Raw genomic sequence first — 23718 nt, forward strand, 5'->3', positions numbered from 1 at the left:
TCCCTTCCCCCTACCTTCAGGCTAAAGCCTCAGGAAAAGCGAGATCACCCAGGTGAACTTCGGGTGCTGGATACAACTGTACAATATCTCATCCTATACAAGCAGAACTTGCGCCAACTGAGTCCCGAATTTAGACTTTTGACACGTGCAGCCAGCTAAAAAAAGAGTGAACAGATTAGCCCCTTTCTTTTATATCAAGCCTCTTCTCTTCGTGATAACTGCCAAGGGTTCCATCCAATACAGCGCAGTACTTCGGCTACCTTTTCCCACTCCACCTCCAAGCCCCTAGGAGAGTAGATCCTGGGGGGCTCTCCCCAAGGACCCGTGGGTCACATTCTTAGCCAGCTGCTGGCATTCTCTTCCTGGGAAGCATACCACTTTGAATTTGTGGTCTTGGTTAGGGGAGTAGGGGAGGCGGTGGCAGCCCTTTCACTAGCAGAAAGCTGGGCCCTGCCCCCATGCCACCCCCACCTTCACCGCAGCCTCTTTGAGCCATCATTAGTGCTTGGGTTTGTCATTCTCACGAAGGCGGCCAAGCTGGCCTGGAGGGGGAGGAACTGACGACTTAGCTTGCGGCTTTGCAGGCCAGCCCAAGGCAGCCCTTTGACACAGAGACAGTCACACACATGTTCTCACACTGAGGACACATGCATATAACTTGCACACATGCGTACCCTACGGTGCAGGTTTGCACTCTCAGAGCGGAACACAGATGGTGCATCCGGGTAATTAGCAGTGCAAAAAAAAAAAGACACAGATCTAATGTGCATATCGTGCACACATTCCTCTCATTCTTGCATAAGACCGAGGACATGACACCTGGAACAGCCCGCGTACACACCGCTATGCGTATTGTCCAGTCAGCCCAGATGCTGACCACCATTCATTCATCTATTCCTGCATCCATTCCACAAACAGGCATCAAGTGGGCCGTTACGCACCCAGCAACGGTGGGAAGTGCTAAGGTTTCCTCAGTGACCAATGTCAGGGCTTTGTCGGGGACGTCAGGGGTTGTCCCGGCCCTCAAGGAAACCACTGTCGAGGTCGGGGGTGGGGGGGTGGCAGTTAGGAAGGCACATCGAACCTTCCTTACTGCCCCGACAGGTAGCCGGGGGTGGGGTGGGGGTGGGGGGTGCATCGCTGAACAACCTCAGTGGAGGGGCGGGGGCGGGGGTGGGGGGGGTAGTGGCAGACACTGGAGTTTCGTGTTTAGACAAAGTAGGATTAGGTGAAAGTGATCGCCTTTCCTTTGATTGGTATGAGAATGCTTCCCCGGGGGCAGTCAGACAGGCCTGTGGGAGGGTTGAAGAGCTGCGGAATGCGGGCCTTGGGGCGCTCAGGCTAGGGGAGACAGACCTTCCAAGCAGAAATGGCCACAGACAGGGTCGGGCGTGGGGGGAGGGGCGGAGCTCAGGACAGGGACCGACGAGGACCGTGGCTTCCCCAGGGCCTCCTCTGGCTCCTGCTGGGGGTGGACCTGGCAGGGCGCAGTCGCCCATTCACCCCAAGAGAAACTCAGATCTGACAGGTTGAGTTGAAGGGACTGCTCGAGGTTTTTTTTTTTGTTGGGGGCGGGTGGAAAGGGGTGGGGGTGGGGGTGGGGAGAGGGCGGAGCCAGCCCTGTGGGCTAACGGAAAGGAAGTGGGAGAGGCCTGGGTGTCTCCTGGGGGGGGGCTGGGGGGGGAAGCGGTCATCAGGGAGGTCACCCGTGGTCCCCTTCCCTTTCCTCCTCTTTCCCCCTTCCTGAAGTTCCTCATTTCTTTCAAGGCCAGGAGAAGGTTTTGCCGTCCTGGCATTGCTCAAGGAGTGTCAATGTGGAACCAGGCTGTTTAAAAGACGTGACCCCCCCGCCTCCACTGTCTCTCTCTCTCTCTCTCTCTCACACACACACACACACACACACACACACACACACACACACACACACACACACACACGGGTATGCACGGATGCCACCAAAACAGAACCCTGAGGACAAAGACGTGGTATCTGGAAGTGTAGAAGCCCAAGGAGGTCCGTCAGAGTGGGAGGTTGGGCTTTGGAAGGCAGGCATGGGTGTGACTGCTGTGAACATGTCAAAGTGCAGCAAGGGAGTTGACAGTCCTGAGGTGTGGAGACGCAGGAAACAATCGGAGGCTGGATGACGTGTGAGCTCCTTCGGAGGTGCAGACTGCGAGCCTGGGCAGCGTTCAGGGAGAGGAGGGACTGTGTGTGGGGGGGCTGCAGTGGACAGAGAAGACTTCCTGGAAAAGGGGGAGCCTGAGGCGGCCCTAGAGGATGGGGAAGGTTCCGTCGGCCCCTCCCCAGCTGGGGCTCTCCTCACGAGTTCCCAGGGTGACAGTTCAGTCTTGAAACTGAAAGCAAAGCTGAACCAAGAACGCAAACCCACCCTCAGCACAGAGGCCCTCCTCTCCAGCGGTGGCAGCGGCGGCGGGGTGCCTTCGAGCACACCGGCTATCTGGGCCACCTGTCCCTCTATCTCTAGGCCCTCTGGAGGCATGGCTGAGAGTCCCGTCGCTGTCCCTGAACCAACCGGAGTCGGGCTGAGCCTGCCAGAGCGCTCTGGGCACCCACATGTCCCCACCCACACCCTCTCACACGAGATTCTTAACCAAGGCAAGAACTTGAAGGGATTCGTCATGCCCCATCCATGAGGCTAGGCTGGGTACCCTGGCTCTTTCCATGGCCCTGCCCTTGGGGATTAGTCTTTAGGGTGGAGAGAACCTGAAGTCCCTCTGTCACCTTCTGGAGGGGAGGATGCGTATCTTCGGGTATAGCTCAGGGTGCAGGCGCTGGTGACCGAAGTTGGACCTAGGTTTGCCATTTTCCACCGGAGTTGACTCAGTTGACTTCCCCTTTTCTCCTCCTTCCTTTACCTGCCTCCTTTCCTCTCCTTCCCTTTTCTTCTCCCATTGACTCCCCGTCTGCCTTCCCTCTACTGGCAGTCTGCCCTGGCATGGCAGGGCCCCTCTGCTTCGCCAGCTGGCCTGGGAATAGAGTTCATGGCAGGTGACTTCCTTATGGCCCCCATCTCTCCCTTCTCCCTAGGTCGCCCCTGCCGTTGGGCCAGCCCAGCATGCAGTCTTGAGCCCGGCTTAGGCTCCCACCTACCCCGCTCTCTACACCCCGAGTTGGCCTGCGGCTCAGGGGGTCGGCTCTAGGTTCTGAGGGACCCGAGCAGCTTCTCGTCATCAGGAAAAGCCTGCAGCTCCAGAGGGCCCAGCAAATCCGGCTGTGGGCTCCCTGAGGACAAAGCATGGCTATTACCCTGCAGCCCAGTGACCTGATCTTTGAGTTTGCGAGCAACGGGATGGATGATATCCACCAGGTACAGCCCCAGTGCATAAAGCACAGACAGGCAGACAGACAGACCCAGACAGGCAGGCAGACAGCCAGCGATCAGGCCAGCTGGGCAGCTAGCCAGTCAGCAAATATTGGTCAAGCCCCTACTGTGCTCGGCACACCGGCCCTGCTTGCCAGCCAGACTGGGCACCAGATAAGTCACTCGTGCGGCCAGTGAGTACCCAGTGGGCAGTCATTTCGTGAGCCAGTTGCCCACGTGCAATTACGAGGCACGTGCAATCACCAGGCCGGCCAAGCAGCTGCTAAGTAAATCAGCTGAGCTGTGGGCCGGTCAGCCATGTGGACTGGGTGCACAAGGTGTAGACTGACAGCCAAACGATTTTTCGGCCACTTGCCTTCACCTGCTGGGACGACCACATAGCAAGGGTGTGAGCACTGCCAGCTGGAACTGCACGTGGAGTCCAGCCCCTGGTGTCTCCAACCGGGGACACGTGGGCCCTCTCTCGTGTGACTGTCTTTTCGGCCCCAATCACCTGAGGATTTGGGGCAAACTGGAAATTGGGTCCTTGGGTGGGAGGAAGTTGGAAAATAGGACAGGATTCTGGCACTCGGGTCCCCACTGCTCCATACCTTACCCTGCCCTTGGCACTGGGCCCAAGAGGGCATGTTTTCCCTGCACTTACATGTCCCCATTGAATGGTGTCTTGGCATACACATGCCTGCCTTCACTCTTCTCCTTCCCCAGAATGCAGAAAGTGGAAGTAGCCAGGTACAGTAGAAAGGATGAAAGATTAGGAGTCAAGGAACCCTCGGTTCTGATCCCAGTTTGGTATCACAGGGGCATCTGGGCAAGACCTGCACTCCCACCCCACCCCCCACACCCCCCATCTGGGTGTCATCTCCCCATGTTCACAAAGGGGAGATCCGACTGGATTTTTCACTAAGGGCACCCTAACCTAACATCTGTGCTCTTAATCCTAAATCCTTAGGAAGATGGAAAACTGTCCAATCCCTGCCGGTCTACGGAACGCTGCCCCCTAGTGGGCTTTTAGCACATCGCCTGGCTTGTTCTTACTATCATGGTTAAGCAATTTGGTTAAATACCTCTGGTGTGCCTAAGCCTGTGGCAGGCATGGTGTGAGGAGAAGGGAAGAAAAAGTTTAACCTTACCTGGGCTCTCAATGCTGCTTGTCATTTTTTTACATGTTTGTAGTCTGCTCAGCATCTGTTTCTGTGCCTCATAGAAACTATTCTTACCGCCCAACCCCACACCTGCCCCTTCACCCTCATCAGAGAACCACTTGTCCAACCTACAGAGAGACTCTAAGCCAAGGATGCTCTCAATTCTACCTTTTATCCTATTGTTAACATTACATGTTCTTATTTTCTTTTCCCTGGCCTGGGAGGAAGAAGGGTCCCTCTTCCTTCCAAGAGCAACCCCTACCCCTGAACATACACCCACCCCTGTTCTCTCCTGCCTCCTTTAAGATCTCAAACCACCAATCACCTCCTCCCTCTCTGTTTGGACCTTTCAGACCTCCCAGATCTTTCTCCTCAACCTAAAATATCTTCAGGTCTCCCCAACCCTAAAAGAAAACCTTCCCTCTCTTCTGTCTCGCTATCCCCTCCTGCCCTGCAAAAATACCACCTTCTCACCTCCACCCTGTTTCTCACCTCCCTTTCACTCTTTTTAGGAAACACTTTTTATTGTGAAATATATCAGGACTACGAAAGAGCACATAAATCATTTGTGCACATTTTAAAGAATAACGATAAAACAAACACCCATCTACTTATCACCCAAGTTAAGAAATAAAACATCAGTGGTCTCCTAGAAGCTCCCTGATACCTAATACTTACTGAGCATGCTCTAAATGCTTCATGCAAATCGACCCATTGAAACAACCCTGGGGGGGGGGGGTGTGGACTCCGATTACCCCGATTTTGTAGATGAGGATACTGATACACAAGAGGGATTAGGTAACTTGCTCAAGGTCATTGCACTAGTAAGTAGCAGCATTTGCTTTTTGAACCCAGGCAGTCTGGCTCTAGATCAAACCAGTCCAATAGAATGTTCTGAGGTCCTGGAAATAGTCTCCATATGCAGCATCCGGTACGGGTACCACCACCCATGTGTGCCTATGGAGCGCTCGCAATGTGGCTCGGGTGGCCAGAATACTGAATTTGAGAATTTATTTAAATTTTAATGAATTTGCATGTAGATTTAAGGAGCCACAGGGGCTAATGGCTATCTGACTGGACAGCGCAGCCGTAGAGTCCGTGGCCTCAGTCACTACCTGCGACTGCCTGCACCAGTCTGTCCTCTCTGAGATCCACTGTGACTTGGCTTGGGACCCCAGCATGCTCCTGAAACCTCTGTAGGCAGGGTGCCCGCCTGGTGGTCAAACCGAAAGGCTTTTCATCAACTTTTTTTAAGAAATGCAGTTTTATTGAGATACATTTTATATATTCACATACCATATAATCATGCAAACTGTACAACCAGTGGTTCACAGTATCATCACAGAGATGTGCATTCATCATCACAGTCGATTTGGAACATTTCCATTACTCCAAAAAAAAAAATGAAAAAAATAAAAAGAAGAATCAAAGTAGGGAAGAACACCCCAAGTGTCCCATCCCCTCTTCCTCCTGTTATGTATTTACTTGTTGTCACTGTCATCAACTGTTATTCTTCTAGATCCCTCGGGAACATTAGACAGAGCTAGCCATCCTCATCCATTTTTCAGGAAGAAAGAAACCAACTTCCCACTCAAGAAAATTGGGAAAATCCAGAAAAGGGGAAAGAAGGGGAAAAAAAAATCACCCAAAGTCCCACCACCAAGATATAACTATCATTGACATTCTGGTGTATTTCCTTCTCTACATAATTTAGGAAAAACACACAGTCGCAATCACACTCCTTTTTTATTTGAACATAGCTCAATTTCAGGGAAGTTATATTCTCTAGGGCTCTAATTCTCATCCTGATAATCTTATCCACTACAAAGAGTTTAGTGACACCCCCCGCCCCCAGGTCCCTTTTGAGCTCTCGGATACTTATTTCTGACTTCCTGATAGGCATCTCCATTTAAAATATCCCAAAGGTACCTCAAACTCACCATATCCAGACACTCTACCCGTTATCCTTTTTTTTTTTAAAGTGTAAGTAGGCAGACAATTTATTAGATACACATATCAGAGGACATGCGGGCTCTCTCACAAAGACAGAGGTGAAGGGGGAGAGAGACCGCTACCCCTTATCTTGCTCCGAAAACCTCCTCCTCCTCCCTCTCTCATGTTCACCACTAACTTGAACAGTAACCCCATCCACCCAGTGGATCGAGCTGGAAACTTGAAGCCCTCTCCCCAGTCCAGGCTGGTACCGGGCCCTGCCTTTTCCACCCATAGAATGCCTCCTTTCCTCTGTCTTCATTTCCACCTGCAGCTGCCACAGAGAGCCCTGGGGTGTCTGCCAATCTGAGCCCCTAACCCCGGCTGCAAATTGGCTCCCCAATCCTGAACGTAGGCTGAGCCCCTCACTCTTGCCACTGACTGATCCTTTCCCACAGGCTTCAGGGTGAGCCCAACCCTTTTCCTAATCGGAGCCCTAATCCCGGCCACAGATTAACCCATAGCTACAACCAGTGAAAATGCCTGCCCTTGGTTGAGGGCAGGTGGGGACAGAGCTAACCCATCTCTATCAATCAAGAACCCACTCAAAGTCCTGTCTAGTGATGTTGGACCCAGAGCTGTATCATCCTATGCCAAGGACAGCACCCCCCCGGCAGCCCAGGAACTAAGAGTTGCAGGAAGGGACAGATATGGGGTGGGGTGGAGGGCTTCCTGGAAGAGGTGGGTGGCCTTTGAACCAGATCCCTATCTTTTCCATAGCTGGAAGACCCCTCGGTGTTCCCAGCTGTGATCGTGGAGCAGGTACCCTACCCCGAATTACTGCATCTGTACTCAGGCCTGGAGCTGGACGACGTTCACAACGGCATTATAACAGACGGGACCTTGTGCATGACGGAGGATCAGATCCTGGAGGGCAGATTTTTGCTGGCAGGTCTGTTCCCTTCCCCAGCAGGGAAGGTACGATGGAGAGAGGAGTTCTGTCTCCAGGGAACAATAGCTGTCTGAATGGCTTCCAGGGCCTGATTAGGACAAGGAGAAAGGTGGTGCCGCTTCACAGAGGAGGGAACCGTCTTGAGGGGTTCCTGATCATTAGAGATGGGGTGGGACAATGAGGTGTGGAGACGAGCTGGGGAGGTGTGGGGCAAAAAGTGGAGTGTGAGGGCAGGAGGCTCCCCTGCTCACCACTCCCATAGCTTCTTAGCGCCACCCTCCGGGCTGGCTCGGTTTGTGGCTATAGCCCTTGACCCTGTGTCCTGAGGGGACTTTTCTTCTCTTCCCTCCTCCCCACCAACCCGGGGCCAGATGACAATGAGGCAACCTCGCACACCGTGTCATCCACCGAAGTCGTGCTCAACGTGGAATCTCCCAACGACATCCTGGATGAGAAGCAGATCTGTAAGTCTGAATTCCAGTGCCTTAACTCGAGACAATGAAAAATTCCGCTTGTAAACACTGCATACGTGTGATGGATTCTGGGGCACGTGTGCGCACACGTTTATGAATCCAATATATACCTGCCAATGTATACATAAACACACTCTTGAGCTGTGGGTGGGATGGGAGGGGGCCAAGAGGGTGCTAGCAGGCACTGCCTTGCTGTGTGACCTTGGGCACATGCCTTGCCATTTCTGGGTCTCAGTTTACTCCTCAGTAAAGCAGAGGAATCAGGCTAATCAGTTTCTAAGACCCCTTTGAGTGTTCAAATGAGTGAATGACAAAATCAAGGTTGCCCTCTACCCTGGCCACAGAAATAACGGCCAGGGTAACTTTTCAGGCTTCTCTGTTCTCTTGCCTGGCTCCCAGGAAGACTAAGAAATGTGACGTAGTTGGGGCACTAGCATAGGATTTTAGAAATGTACTGGGCTGGGAACGTCCTCATCCCTTCCCTGTTCTTGGAGGCCAGCCCCTAAGAGGGCACAATTCCCTGCTGACCCCACCTGACCCCCACTTCCCAGACGGCACCCAAGGCAGGCTCCTCTCCAAGTCCCTGATGTCCTAATGCCACGGAAGGATCCCCTATCCTAACTGCCCTTTCCTGGGAGGCGCTGTGATACACTGGGGAGTGGAATCCCTGAGGCCAAAAGCTAAGAGGCCTAGCATTTTTACTCCTGACTCAGCTATTTACTACCTCTAGCAGGCACTGCCCTGCTGTGTGACCTTGGGCACATGCCTTGCCATCTCTGGGTCTCAGTTTACTCCTCAGTAAAGCAGAGGAATCAGGCTAATCAGTTTCTAAGACCCCTTTGAGTGTTCAAATGAGTGAATGACAAAATCAAGGTTGCCCTTTACCCTGGATGCGGCCGGGGAACTTCCCCACTGCCACCAGTGGGCTATAAAATGCGGCAGCCGTGATTGGGGGCAGCACGTGCCCACAGCCTTGGCAGATGTTTCCTCTTCTCATGGCGGGAGCCCAGTGAGGCGTTTTCAAGTGTATCCTGCATCTGGGGCTGTGTGGACGGGCACCGCCCCACCCCTCACCCCCGCATAGGGAAACCATGCTCCCGACATGCACTGGGCCCCAGCCACCTCGGGCTTTTCTTCTTGCAGTCAGCACCCCTGAAACGCCTCCAGACTCAGACCCTGCTCCAGCTGTCGCCTTGCCCAACTACCTGTTTCCTGTCTCTGAGCCTAATGCCCTGAACAGACAGGGTGACACTGGTGGCCAGGAGGGGCGCTCTCTGGAGGAGAAGGTCCCCAGAGAGGAGAGTTCCAAGAAGACTGGAAAAACAAAGAAGAGAAGTAAGTGTCTGTGTGTGTGTGTGTCTGTCTGTCTGTCTGTAAGGGGTTGGGGGTGAGGGTTGGGTGGGGTCAGGAGACCATAACTAGGGAGTGGGCCGAGGCTCACAGACCCATTAAGAGGATAAAGAGGACAGCGCTCTGGTGGATGGGGGATATACTAAAAGCCTTCCCTTCTGTAAAACCTGGCCTCCTCCATTGGCCTGCCAGAAGCCGTCCGTTTCTCCCCCACTCCACTCCCGGCCACCTCTGTCTGCCCAGTGTGTACATGAGTCCCTCCAGAAGTGCAGAGGATCCCCATGGGATCCTCAGCTGGGAGTTCAGACACCAGGCTTGGACCCCAGGCCAGTCCCTGACCTCTGGTGGCCCCTGCCTATAAAAGACCAGTCATGCCACGTGCTTATCTTCCTTCTTTGAAGCTAATGCAGCTTATGGAGTTGAGGTCATATATGGGAGAGGACTTTGGGCTTTCCCAGGCTTCAGTGTTATTGATTTACTCAGGTGATGGCTGGTTGATCCTGCCCTGCCAGCATGGCAACTAAAACTCCAGCACCACACACTTGCCTGCACAATAGTCACATCTTTAGGCTGCTTTTTCATTGCAAATAATCAGGTAGGTGGCTTATATTCTTACTAAGGTGGCTGATTGACAAGCGTGATGTCTCGCCCCATCGTTGCTGCCCTTTGGCCTCAGAATGAGGGTGGGCCACTGTACAGGTGCAGACACCTGGTAGCTGAGGCTGCAGAGGGTGGCCCCAGTTCTCCAGCCCTGGTGGCTTGACGCCTCCTTGGCCACAGTCTCCCGCTCTACTCCGTTAGCTCCTGGGCCCTCCCTCTCGGGTCTCCACTCCATCTTGCCCTCCTGCATTTCCCCCACAGTCCGGAAGACAAAGGGCAACCGAAGTACCTCACCTGTCACTGACCCCAGCATCCCCATACGGAAAAAATCCAAGGATGGCAAAGGTATGGCTGAAAGTGAGGGGAGGTGGGGTGGGGCCCTTTCCCTGCCTCCAGGGTGTCTTGGCTGCCCTTCACTGCCGGCCCATCTGCAGGCAGCACCATCTACCTATGGGAGTTCCTCCTGGCCCTTCTGCAAGACCGAAACACCTGTCCCAAGTACATCAAGTGGACCCAGCGCGAGAAAGGCATCTTCAAGCTGGTGGACTCCAAAGCTGTATCCAAGCTGTGGGGGAAACAGAAAAACAAGCCTGACATGAACTATGAGACAATGGGGCGGGCACTGAGGTAACTGCTGCTGGGGCGTAGAGTCTCTACCTCGTGAGCGTCACCAAGCTCTTCCTTCTGGGCCTGGCAGTCTCTCCTGCTCCCAAGGAGACCTGATGCATCCTTTGAGGACATGGGTCGCATAAGTCTCCCATTCTCTTGCCGCTCAGTCCATTCCCCAGGCCCCGAGGGACCTCTGGGAGCAAAAACTCCCTTCGTCTGGCTCTCTGACCCAGCCTCTCTTCTTTATAGCTGGAGGGTTCTAGAAACAACAGCCATCTATCCCCTAGCTCATTTTTCCATCCCTTGTTCACCCCCGGTCCTCTGCCCCAAAGCAGGGTAAGAGGGTTACCATTTAAAAACCTTTTCCTTAGATCCTTTGAGCCTGCAGGGGGAGATCTCAGGAATTTCATAAAAACCTCCTGAGTCCAAGAGTTGGCCTGACTCCTTCCCTTGGCCTTGGGCTCTCATCTGGCTCCCGTGCCAGCCTCAGCATCAACTTTTCCTGCCCTGGAGGGTGGTGTGGCAGGGAGGGTCTCCCCACTCAGTCCCCAGCTAACCCATACTCCCTGATCCTTGTCCCCCAGATATTACTACCAAAGAGGCATCCTTGCCAAAGTAGAAGGGCAAAGGCTAGTGTACCAGTTTAAGGAGATGCCCAAGGACCTGGTGGTAATCGAAGATGAGGATGAGAGAAGTGAAGCCACTGCAGCGTCCCCTCAGGCCTCCACCTCTTCCACTTCCTCCACCGCTGCCACTCGCCGAGCCAGCTCCAGGGTCTCGTCCAGAGCTGCCACCCAAGGCAAGGGCACCTCTTCCTGGGAGAAGCCAAAGGTTCAGCACGTGGGTCTACAGCCATCTGCGAGTCTGGAATTGGGACTGTCTCTAGATGAGATCCCCACTACCTCTGCTGTGCTTGTCTCCCCACTGGAGAGCCAGGCCAAACTCACCAAAGCCGTGAGGTAAGGACACCAAAGAGATTATGATTCTTCCTGGAGTACCTTGGGTTGGGGGTCCGAGCTCTGCAACGCTCCACTGTGTCTCTGGATCCATGGCACCCTCGCAGAACCCTCAGGAAGCCGGTAGGTGCACTTATTGGTAGGGTTCTGAGGTCAAGAGAGGAGAAGTGACTTGTTCAAGGACAAATAACTGAGGTAACAGCAGAGCCAACACTTGACCGGGGGGTTCTGCCAACAGGGTAGGCTGTTCTTGTTACACCAGAGTGTTTCCCCCAAGCAGCTACCAGGGGCTTCCCCATCTAGTCCATCTCCCCAAGCCTCCTTCACTCCAGAAAACAGGCTGACAGAAAATGTAACAGAGACTCCTGCCCTGCCTTCTGCAGGCCTTCAAGACCCACCCACCCAGTCCTCACTATTTTTCGTCCATGCTACGGGGTCTCCAATTTCCCCTGAAAAGGCTGGGCTTCTTCTGGGTTATGTGCATGTAACTCTCACTACCCCGGAGTAGGTCACTGAGATGCTCTTTTGAGGAGGAGAGGCAGGAGCTCTAGAAAAATCTAGAAAGTCTAGCTTTGAGCCCTTGCTCTACTGCTTACTAGCTGTGTGGTGTTGGGCAAATTATACAACCTCTCCAGGCCTCTCCTTCCTCAAGCTGTAAAATCAGATTATGAATCTTACTAAACTCGTGGGCTGTTTTGAGTTTTGAGTGAAATATGCATGCAAATCCCTTGGAATGAGTCCTGGTCTCTACAAAGCATGTAATAAATGTTAGCCGAAGCACCAACAGGCAAAGAAAATGCTTTTGGCTCCCTTCCCCTTGTGCCCTCCTTCCTAGTCAGTTGGGGGTTGCCTCCCATCTTAACACCAAATCGGTTTCCTGTCTCTTCCCAGTACTCCTTCAGTGCCCGGCAACATCCACCTAGGAGTGGCCCCGGTGGGGTCAGGCTCCGCCTTGACCCTGCAGACAATCCCACTGACCACGGTGCTGACCAGCGGGCCTCCTGCCAGTACTACTGCTTCAACCCAGCTCGTTCTGCAGAGCGTTCCACCTGCTTCGACCTTCAAGGACACCTTCACCTTACAGGCCTCCTTCCCCCTGAACGCCAGTTTCCAAGAGGGCCAGGTGGCAGCACCAGGGGCTCCACTGATCCTCAGTGGCTTGCCCCAAATTTTGGCTGGGGCCAGCCGTCCAGCCAACCCAGCTCTGCCCTCGGGCACGGGTGCTGGACCAGCAGGGCCCAGCTCTCAGCCCCCCGGGACGGTCATTGCTGCTTTCATCCGGACTTCCGGCGCCACAGCCACCCCTGGGGTCAAGGAGGGGCCACTTAGGTCCTCCTCCTATGTGCAGGGCATGGTTACTGGGGCCCCCATGGAGGGGCTGCTGGTTCCCGAAGAGACCCTGAGGGAGCTCCTGAGAGATCAGGCTCATCTTCAGCCACTTCCAACCCAGGTGGTTTCAAGGGGTTCCCAGAATCAGAGCCTTATGGGGAACCAGACTTTCTCTCCACCCAGCCGCCCCACTGTTGGGCTGACCCCAGTGGCTGAACTTGAGCTCTCCTCAGGCTCAGGGTCCCTGTTTATGGCTGAGCCCAGCGTGACCACATCTGGGAGTCTGCTGACCAGATCCCCAACCCCTGCCCCCTTCTCTCCATTCAACCCAACCTCCCTCATTAAGATGGAGCCCCATGACATATAGACAAAGGGGTTGGGGGAATCATGCTCCACCAGGCAAAGCTGAGCACCACTTTGATATGGACTTCCTCTGGTAGAGACTGATTTAAATTGAGCACCCCCCTCCCCTTAAATCTCAGTGGATTGTCAAGGCACCCAGCCCCCCACCCCTGCCCGGCGTCACCATGGCCAAGTACTGCCCAGCTTGACCATCCCTACTGTCAGACTGTGGCCTTCAAGAACACCTTGTGAGGACCAACGGGCTGACTTGGTGAGGCAGGGCACAGCTCCTGAGCCAGGGAGAAGTTTGTGGCCGGCGCCGGTGCATGGGGCTTACTTAGTGAGAAGAGTCCTTTTGCCTGGCTGTGTCCCACCATCTCCAATCCCTACACAGGGGATTCGCTATCCCATATGTGAATATCTCTGTATGTATTTGCGTGTATTTGTGGGTTTGGAGCTCAGTGTCTTTGGGGAGGATAGGGGTATAGCTGTGAGGTCTTCAAGGGTGCCTTTCTGTCCATGGGTCAGCCACAGAGATGGGGGGTTATTTCTCAAGGGAAAGCATCACCTAATTCCCTTGGTACCAACCAAGATTCAGCTGCTCTGAGACTATGGGGTACAGGTTGGATCCCAAATCTGGAGTGATGGGACAGAGCTGGAACTGGTCCAGAGTAAGAGCTTTTGTGAGCCTGTGTGTTGGGTACATAGAAGGCTGAGTGGCATAAAATCGTGAAGAGGGGAGGGAGCTCAGTTCTAGGTAGCAAACCCTACACGCTGGCCTGAAGTACTCTTCCTGGAGTTTGCCTCATCACCCACCACTGTCACCATGCCAACAGGCTGGATACTTGGCCACCCCAGAGGGTTCTGCTGAAGGGTTTAGGCAGGGGCAAGTGCCCCTCCAGAGTCAGACCCAAGCCACAAAAAGTCCCCAGCCAGGGCTGAATTCACTAAATGCTTGTGCCAAGGACTTGGGCTCTTTCTGTAGCACTGGTCCTACACAGGACTTCACTGGCACCCTGGCACCAAGATCTATCCCTGATCTTGAGTTCCTTCTCGATGAATCCACCCCCCACCCCGATGTGTTCCAGCTGTCACGCGTTGCTGGGGATAATTGCGTCTATTGGGGGCTGCCTCCGTTCCTGCTCTTGCCTGCCACACAGTCTCCCTGCTCAGCCTGTCCTCTACTCGCCTCCTTAGGTGTGCTAACTCATTCCCACAGTGGCTAGGGAAGACCTCGACTGAACCGCTGCCCTTAACCTCCAGCTCCCCCACCTCACCCCGATTCCTCCTTCGCCAAGAAGACAGGAGCCATCAGTTATGTGCTCCCATGGGGCTTCTCCTGTCTACACTGCTCTTTGCTTCTCTCTTTCCAAGAAATTCTCTATCAAAGTCAACCCCGCGCAGGATCCGGCCTGGCGCTGGATCCCCTCTCCTCGCCCCTCTCCAAATTAGCCTGTCTCTCTCCTGCCAAGTTTCTTTGCCTGGCAAGGCAAAGAAAAGTCTCGGAACTCATCTTCCTGGTGAATTTGGTTAGTGTGAATTAGCACCTCAGGACCTTTGCTATGTCCTTGGTGCAAAACCATTCACTTGACCCAACTACCTCTCTGTCTTTCTCTCTCTCTCTCTCTCCCTCCTTCCAGTTGCTGCCAAGTCTACTTTTGTCCTCTCCTACTCTTCTTCTCCAACCCCCAACTCCGGAGAGAACCAGATATGGTTGTGTAGGTGCATTTACTACACATTTCCAGCAGTTGGCATTAAATTGTCTTTTTCTAATAAAATCAGTGTATTATGATTTCCTGGTGGTTACAAGTAAAGCATCTTTAGAAAGGGCTCACCTTATAAAAATGTGCATAAGGGAGCACTGTGGGTTAGGGGTGGCCCTGTGTCCTCTTGAAATCTGGTTTCTGCCCAACCCTCACCCTACTTCACTCTGGAACGCCACAAAAACACATCATTTGGAGGTCATCACTGGTCAAATCGAATGGTGTCTTCACAGTTCGGCTTCTGTGATTCCTTAGAACACGTGATACTACTTCCCATCCTCTCCCGCACTAGCCCGGCTGCTCCACTGCCCTTTCTGCCTTTGCTGATGCCTCACCTATCACTTGAAATTGGGGTGCTCCCCAGGGGGCTCATCCATTGTCATGGCTCCAGCTGGGCCCTTTGGGGATGAGTCCTAGATCTAGAACCCCAGCCCCTACTTCTCTCCTAAGCTTCTGGCTCACATTGGTACCGGCCTGCTGGATGTTTCCACCTAGATGTCTGTCAGTCCCTCTAGCAAAAATGGATTTCTTTATCCTTTTCATACATATAAATAGAATCTTTCCAAAACAAACGAAGGAAAAAAAAAAAAAACCTTTGTGACTTGCCTCTTTCTGTTAATGGTGCCACCATTTTCCTGACCTAAGCTGGAAATTTCCCAGCCTGCTGTGGCTGCCCCCTCCTCCACCTCTAGAAATCAAAAGTCTGGCAAAGTCTGCAATGGCTCTAAAATCTGGCCTTCCAGTTTCCTAGAGCCCTCCACCTAGCTGAAGGTACCCAGCTACCCAACCCTGGACACATCAATGGCCCTCAGTGTGACCAGTTTCACCCCCTCCAATCTGCCAGGGCACCAATTCTGTCCTTCCCCTGCCAAAAGGCCCTGACTGGCTCCCCACTTCCTACAGGTAGGGGGGACTGATCCTCAAAATTTGTAATCCATCCTAGGTGGCTGGGCATTAACTCTTTGGTTGCTGGATCATGAGGCAGTCCAGGGGTCCTGAAAAAAGGGCGGGGGAGCATTTGGAGGGCTCAGGGCAGTGGTTCCAGAAGTATTTCAAGCTTAGCATCAGCCCTGCCTTCCAAGTCCCAAGTCCTTGGCCTGCCATTCCAGGCTCCTTACCATCTGGTCCTAACTGCCTCATACAGTCATTTCTCTCGCTGCTCCCCCACCTGAATGCACCGCTCCAGTCAAATCAGTGGCTTTGCCAGCCTTTGAACGTGCCTTTCCCACCTCTGTGTTTAGGCTTTACTTGATTCTACTCTGCAAGAATGCTCTCTCATACCAATCCCTCTAACACCAACTAAATCGTACCTATCCTTCAGGACTCAACTCATGGAAGATGCCTCCCCAGACCAGGCCAGCCATGAGCTCTTTATTTTGCAGAGTGCTTAGCAATTGGTCATAAACAGCCTGTGCCCTCTCTATTGTAACCCCAAACTGTTACTTAGACCTTCAATGACCTGTGCCTATTTAGTCTCCCAATTAGTGTGTGGTCTCCTGAAATGTCAGGCCCGGCTCTGTATCACCCATACAACAGGGCACACTATGAAGCATGTGGTGAGAATCAATCAGTGGTTACTGACTGAGCTGGTGCAAGACAGGGGAGCAAACTTCAAGGCAGGTGACCTCTGACCTCCCCTCCAGAGAGGCACTCCCCCCACCCCCAGGTGCCCCAGCGCCTGCCCTCCCCGGCTCAGTGCCCTCATGGAACCTCCCTGCCCACACCCACCACCTTAGCACCCTAAGATCTGCTACTATCTTGAACATCTTACACCCCTAAAGAAACTTCCCTGTCTGGTTTCTTCTCTACACAAGGTGTTAAACTAGCTAATCTGATAAATTAAACCTGTGCTGATTAGAGCTCCAGGAGAGGGCTAGAGAAGAACCTCAGATGACAGGTTCATTTGAACAGGAGACCCGTTCAACATCCCTGCCTTGGCCACGGCTTAGTGGAGTCAAGGGACCCGATCCCCACCCCTGCCAGGTGAGATATGCCTCCCTCCTCTGGTCTCCCAGGGCACTTTGTATTTACGTCTTAGTGTAACACTTAGCACACGGTAGTTCCTTAACTATTTGTTCGTGCACGTTTCCCCTCCCACAGACTGCGAGCTCCTTAAGGGCAGGGACTGTGTGTTAGCCACTCATGGAGCCCCAGCGCCTAGCACAGTGCCTGGCACACGGTTGGTGTTCAGTAAGTGTCTGTCGAAAGAAAGAATATCTGAGTGCCTTGGATTATGGGGACTTCAGCCTACGGCAGGAAAGAGGGGAGGAAAGACAACCCACACTTGGGGCCACAGCAGCTATCTGACCCCTCATATGTAACACTGCAGGCTATTTCCTCTGCCCATGTCTCTAGCCACCCCCTGACAACGGAGCCCACAAGGAGCCCAGGGCTGCGTCCAGTGCCCCGCTGTCACCAGGCGCCACAGGCAGGCGACTCCTGAACCCCCGCCCCCGACTGCTGTCTCCTTCCAGGGGCCACCTCACCACTACTTTCTCATCCCTGGGCGGGACTGGAGTGGTAGAAATGTCAGGACCGGCGGGAGGGGCAGGACATGAAGTTACTCTGACAACCAAAGGCTTTTCCGACCCCTCCACGTATTCTAAAAGAGGCCAAGCCGCTGGACCCGGGGTGAGTGAGCTCATTCCCCTCCGGGCCGCTCCCAGGGCTGGGAGGCCAAGCCAGGCCTGGCACGCGGGACGCGCGGGGTGGGGGGGTGGGGGTGGCGGGCTGATGTCCAGCAGGTGGCGCAGTCGAGCTGGCGAGGGCGGGCGGGTGGCCCGGCGGAGCCCCGCAAGGGAGGAACGGCCGGGGCGGGGCCTGTAGCTCCCGGCGGAGGGGGCCGCGGTCGGCATCCCTCCGGTTCGTCCGTCAAGCCTCCGCGCCCCCAACTGGCCTCCGAAGCCTCGGGTCCCACCACCAACGCCTTCCATCACCCCAGAGCCTCGGACTTTACCCTCTCCCCTGCCCCCCTCCACTTTCCGGGGGCAATTTAGCAGTCGATCGGATGCCCTCTCCCTATTGGCCATCGCGCCCGGCCCCGCCCCCTCCCCGGCGGCCACCTCGCCCCGCCTCCCGGCCCAGCAGGTGAGCACGCGGCGTGCCGGGCCTCCTGCACCCGGGCCGCCGGAGTGAGCCCGCCTCCCCGCCTCCGCCTACTTTAGGTAACTTCACGGGGCGCCGCTTTCTACCTTGAAATCGAAGAGGGATCGAGGTGCCAGTGACAACCGTTCGCCAGCCGAGGGCCCCGACCGCTCGCTGCGAGAGCCCGGGCTCCGGAAGGCCAGAGCGGAGCCGGGGAGGCGTCCGTGCCCAGCGGCCCGACGCTGCGTTTTGCCAGCACCCGCGCAGTGGAAGCCCTTACTCTGGGGGACACGTGGAGTCCCGGCCTGCTCTGCTTCAGGGTCCAGAAGGTCCGAAGATTTTAAGACGCCCCTAGCAGCTAAGAGGACAATTTTGCGGGAGACCCGAGCCTCCCTACAACGTGCACGCACGCGCGCTCGCCGCCCGCCCCCCCCACCAGCCCACATGCCCGTGGCTGTCCATGGCTTCCCCAAAGACCATCACCCATTCCTTTGGGGGTTATTCTGGCTTTATCCAGAGCTTCCCCTCCTAAGTTAAATGGAAACCCTTATAGTACTTCTACCACCCTCCGTCCATCTCTTCTGTCAAGGAATTAAAGAATAGATGGCCCCTCTCCCTTCCTTCTGCCTGCCACACCCCCAACACATTTTTACCGATTCATCCAAACAACCAACCAACCTCTGTGCTCTGTTACTACCCAGCTTAAGTTTCCCCACGGTTCCCATCACCCTGGCATGGCCTGTCCTTCCCCTGCCCCCACCTGTCCCAGCTGTAGCAGCAACACTAAAGTGGGTCGCAGCTTCCTGAATGTAGGCTTTTGTCTCCAAGCCTTTGCTCCGATTGACCCCTGGGTTCAAACATTCTTCCCTGCCACCCCGGATTCTGGATTTTCTACTTATTTAAGTATGTGCTAGGCATCCCCTCTCCCAGGAAGCTGTACTGGAGCACCCCAGCCGCCTTGCCCAGGCTAGGCTGAGGCCCATCCCTTTGAGCTCTGATAGGCAGCTATTCTCCAGGACTTTGGGATCAGAAAACCGGAGAGTGAGGCTAGTGAGGGAGATTAATGCTGTGGTTCAAAGGGGATGATGCCCCTCCCTGGGGGCAGAAAGAGCCAGGTCTGGGTCAAGGCTGGCTCCTGGCACTTGGGCAAAGAGAGCAGCGGAAGTTCACTCCTGGGGATGAGAGCCAGACACACCCCAGAGACTGAAACCACAGTGAGAGGCCCCAAGAAAATAGCTTAACAGGTGCCCGCAGTCACAAGGAATCATAGCTTGTACCACCAGTTTTCAGAATCAAGAGGGTACATTGTAAAATCCTTGGTTGGCATTTTCCTTTCAGGGCAGCTCAGTCTTAGGAGAGCAAGAACCACGGAAGGCCTACTCAGTGAGCAGGTGGGCAGGGGAAAAGCTTTGCTCAGACCCACCCAACACAGCAGTGAGGGCAAACAGCAAGAACATGCAGCCAGGTGCCAACTTGGGTGGCTGGGGACAGGAAAGAGAGCCAGTGGACAGGTGACTTAGGAGTTAAGAGGCTCATTCCCACAGCTACCAGCCCCGTCCAAAAGGAGGGGCTCCTCCCTTGCTTGTCTTCCCCTCTTGCTGCCGAAGGGAGCCATCACAACTCTCAGTGGGTTGCCAGAATCCTGCGACTCCTGTGGCAAAAATGGAATGCAGGCACACACATCCTCACCCCCACCCCCCAAACCAACAGGACCTAAACCAGTGACTTAATTTTCCTAGGCAGCTCACTTCCCAAGACTTGCACGTGCCTTTCATTTTCCTCCCAGATCTTGACCCAGTGACCCAAATCTTCCCTAGCCACTGTACCTTGCCCTCATTCATTCTACCCCTCAGGATCCAAAACTGCAAAAGCAGGATCAGGAGTTTCCCCATTTCCTTCAGTGGGGTGCTTGTCTTCGTCAGCCACTGCAAAGCCATGAAAAGCCACGACAGGCAGAAGGATGAAAAGAGAGACAGGAGACAGAAGCCCTGACACAGGTTTTTCGGTATGCAAGTGTTTTTGACTCCACAGTCTGTTGCTTAAAACGAAACATAAACGGCAGCCAGGATACACACCCCAATGCAAAAAAAAAAAAAAGTAAAGGCAAATATAAAATAAACCACACAATACCACGGCCCAAACAAAACCAAAAAATCCAAATGCAAAACCCCTCAATTTTATATATATATATATGTATATATATATTTTTTTTTCAAAAAGGGAGAACAACTGTTCAAAACCAACTGGGCAGTATGGTGGGGGTGGGGAGCAGGCCTACGGAAGGGGGCCTAGAATATCCCCCTGGGAACAAAGAACAAACACAATACAAAGAAAATAACCACCAATGCTCCCACACGGGTCAGGAGCCTCCAGAGAACAGATTGTCCCATCCTCACACTGGCTTTTTTTTTTCTTTTTGCCTTTTTTTTTAAGTCTTTTTTTTTCCATTTTCTTCTTTTGTTGTTGTTTTAGCACCTGTACAATAAAACTGTACCATCTCCAACCAGAGCCAGCCACAGCGAGGCCCTCCCCCCTTTGGATGGCACATACTCTCTACAAGGATTGTTCGGAAAAATAGCAATTGGTAGAAAAATAAGAACAAGAATGGGACAGGCAACGCCACGGAGGGGGAGGGGCAGGGAATGGGGAAGCAGCCCGAGCTCCTCCCTCTTTCTCTCCCTGAACAAACCCAGGGCCGGAGGGTCCCTCTGAGGCCAGGAGGGAGTCCTGGGGGGGTCACTCGCTCAGGCCCAGCCCCTGGGTAGAAGAGTGGGACCAGGGCTGGAGATGGTTTTTTGCCCTCGCCTAAGCAAACAGCTGAAGCCTGGATTTCCCATCTGGCAGTCAGTCCCAAAGCCCTCTGCAGATTCCAAAGGAGAATGGGGGGCAGAGGGAGAAGGGGGAAGAAAAAGAGAGGAGAGGGATGTTGTGAGTCTGGGAAAGGGGAGAGGTGGAGGGTGAGGGCTGGCAGCACACAGGCTCAGAATCTGGAGGGTGAAGCCCAGCACGTTGTGGGGAGGGGGAAGGGAAAGCAGGCGTAAGGATGCGGGGGGGGGGGGGGGGGAACCCATATTTGTGTACCCCGAGAGGGGCGGTGATGAAGAAAGCATGAGGAAGGGACAACCTTGCCCCTCAGACCCATTCTTGACTCTCCTTTATTAGAGTAATTCATTAACCTCTTGCCCCACAAGCCTCCCCTCCCCAGTAAACACTAATCTCAAGATAGCAGGGCTGCTGCAAAGGGTAGGAGGGGGTGAAACGAGAAAAAACTGGGGTGGGGGGGGGAGCACCAAAACCTCAGGATTTACCCCCAACCCCCCGGCCCTGGGCCAGCACCAGCCAGTTTCATTAGTCACACGTTGATGTGTCCCCACCCCGCCCCTTCCCCAGTAGGAAAAACGGGAGTAAGTTTATCCGAGGGAGAGAGCAGCTCCAAAGCTTATCAAGAAAGAGAAAGGAGGAGGTGAAGAAAGTCCCTCAATACAACAAGTTGTCTCAAATCATCACAGTGATACAGACTTATCAGAAATCAATGAAACAATACAAATTAAATACTAATAAAAATAAATACTATGAAAGACAGAAGAACACAGGGGAACCGAGGGGGCGCTCAGATATTTGGGCTTTTCTCATTTCTCCGCAGGATGGGCTGTGGCCACCGGGGGGCGGGGGGCCAGGCTTGGTCTTGGTCATACCCAGGGAGGCCAGTCCAAAGGACCCCAGCGCCGCCGCCTCCCACCACCAACCCCAGGACCTCTTGTCCCCAGACGTGGAGTTCAACTTTCCACCCCCATCACCACCAACCAAGACAACAGTGATGATGACCGGGAGATGAGAACTAATTGTAACCAGAAAATAATAATAATAATAAATCCAGTCACTAATGCTGGCATTGATAAGGCGGCTTCTTGTTGGTCCATATTATTGCCTCATTCTGCAGTCTGGTGCTCGGTGGGGAAAAAGACATGGCAGGTGGGGGCAGGGTGGACTCAGGGGAGCAAGAAGAAAAGGGAGGAGCCGTTTTCCCGGTCAACTGCTCCAAGACTGGAATTCCACCTCGGACCCCAGGAGCCGAAGCAGCTCTGGCTCATACCGCACTAGCTCCACAGTCTCAGAGGAGCCTGGGGGGGATCTGTCGTCCAAGCCTCCAGGCCTTTCGGAAGGGGTCAGCAGCTGACTTGAGGCCACCTGCCGGTAGAACTCTGCCTTGGGCAAGGTGGCAATTTCAAAGTGCGGGAATCGAGCCTGAAAGATCCTGGAGGAAAGCTTCAGCCTCTTCAGGACATCTGTAAAGAGGAACCAGTTGCAGGGCCTGAAAGAAGCAAGAAGGGGAGTTAGGGAAGGGTGCTGCGGGAGGACGGGAGGGGTGCGGCGCTTTGGTCGCCCGGGAAGGCTGGCGCAACGGCTGGATTCTAACCTGGCTGATCATTCTCCCATGTGACGTGTGTCCAGTCTGGCTATCACCCCCTCCTTCTTCTTCCCCCTGCCCCCCCACACACCAAACTTCTGGGGTGGAGGTGAGGCAAATACTTTCTCCTGTCCCCTTCACTGCCTGGCCCAGCTTACTTCTGCATGTGAGCACTCAATCTCTGAGTGAGCTGTTCCAAAATGAGGGAGAAGGGAGGAGAACTGGGAGCTGGGGCGAGCCCTCCAGAACCTACAGCCCTTAGCAGGCCTTCCCCGGGACTCAGCCTGCACCCCTGTGACCTAGAGTCTACCATCTTCTGGACCAGTTCATCCCCTGACCCCTGCCAATCCCGTCTAGTTTCCTTTCCCCATTCTCACTCCTGCTTCCCTTGCCTTCTTGTTCTCCAACATCTTCCCCAGCAGAGGGGGAGCCGTGGAGAAAGGCCTAGACTGCGGGTAATCCAAAAGGCATTTCTCTTTGGCTCTGGAATGCATTAGACAAGTTTTTTCTCCGGCAGCAGCAGAGGCAGCACCATCGTTTCTGCAGGGCTGGAGCTCACATTACAGTGAGCCTGACTTTGCTGAGCACACTCGACTGGGCGGCAGCCTGGGGACAGCTGGGAGGGGTGTGGGAGAGGCCAGTCACGGGCCAAGTGCTTGCTCTGGTTAACCCAGGAAGGGGACAATCAAGAATGACTACATCCCCACGTTAGTGGTCCCACGTTGACAGGGTTTCCCCTCAATGCCATTCTACTGCCCCAGTTCCAGCCTCCACCACTTCTGGCCCGGACTATATCGCCTCAGCCCCCTAACTGGTTTCCCTTGGCTAAGAGTAACTCTTCTGCACCCCACTCACCCTCATTAGATCCACTACGCTACTATTAGAGTTGGGCTTTTTCTAAAAAAAGAAAATTTGACCCTCTCACTCCCTCCCTAAACAGCTTTCAATGGGTTCCTGATGCCTCCAAACTCCAAATTCTTTAGCAAGATACTACCTAAGAGCATCCAGGCATCACCCTATTCTCTACCTCTTCAGCCAGGTCTCCGCCATATAACTCATCCGTGTGGTATCCTCCACCTTGCCAAGTGCCAGCCATCCGATACAGGACTACTCACTGCTTTCTGAAAATACCATGCACTTGTATGCCCCAGTGCCTCTGCTTGTGCCATGCCCTCCATCCTTCACTTCTTTCTGGCCAGGTCACTTGTGAAGCCTTCCCCCAGCGTAAGTGACTGCTCATCCTGTCTTCTGCGGGGTCATGGCACCTGGTTTCTACCCTTATGGTAATATTTCTAACAGAGCCCATTTCTGAAAGGATGCAAAAGAAACTTTAACTGTGGTTCTCTATGCGACAGAGGAATGGGGGCTCGGAGTGAAGTGAGACTTTTATTTCACACTTGACACACTCTCCTGAACTGTTTGACCTGTTCACAAT

General features: G+C 54.0%; 2 protein-coding genes across 13 annotated transcripts in view; one reads left to right on the forward strand and one right to left on the reverse strand.

Moving 5' to 3' along the window:
* ELF4 (E74 like ETS transcription factor 4) overlaps positions 1-16362 on the forward strand; it is a 37847-nt gene extending 21485 nt beyond the window's left edge. For 2 of the 3 annotated variants that reach the window (XM_077145467.1, XM_077145468.1), the window contains exons 2-9: positions 3049-3328; positions 7198-7369; positions 7741-7833; positions 8986-9177; positions 10054-10137; positions 10227-10419; positions 10986-11360; positions 12249-16362. In XM_077145467.1, coding sequence (XP_077001582.1) covers positions 3257-3328; positions 7198-7369; positions 7741-7833; positions 8986-9177; positions 10054-10137; positions 10227-10419; positions 10986-11360; positions 12249-13053 — 1986 coding nt within the window. In that variant the 5' untranslated portion in view covers positions 3049-3256 and the 3' untranslated portion in view covers positions 13054-16362. Of the gene's footprint in view, positions 1-1733; positions 3329-7197; positions 7370-7740; positions 7834-8985; positions 9178-10053; positions 10138-10226; positions 10420-10985; positions 11361-12248 lie in introns of those variants that run through there. The other variant, XM_077145469.1, reaches the window with a different exon arrangement.
* A 3228-nt stretch (positions 16363-19590) lies between these two features.
* BCORL1 (BCL6 corepressor like 1) overlaps positions 19591-23718 on the reverse strand; it is a 69580-nt gene continuing 65452 nt past the window's right edge. For all 10 annotated transcript variants that reach the window (XM_077145593.1, XM_077145588.1, XM_077145586.1 and 7 more), the window contains one exon: positions 19591-22187. In XM_077145593.1, the coding sequence (XP_077001708.1) occupies positions 21905-22187 (283 nt within the window). In that variant the 3' untranslated portion in view covers positions 19591-21904. The remainder of the gene's footprint in view (positions 22188-23718) is intronic.

Source organism: Tamandua tetradactyla, chromosome X (assembly GCF_023851605.1).
Source record: "Tamandua tetradactyla isolate mTamTet1 chromosome X, mTamTet1.pri, whole genome shotgun sequence".
NCBI lineage: Eukaryota > Metazoa > Chordata > Mammalia > Pilosa > Myrmecophagidae > Tamandua > Tamandua tetradactyla.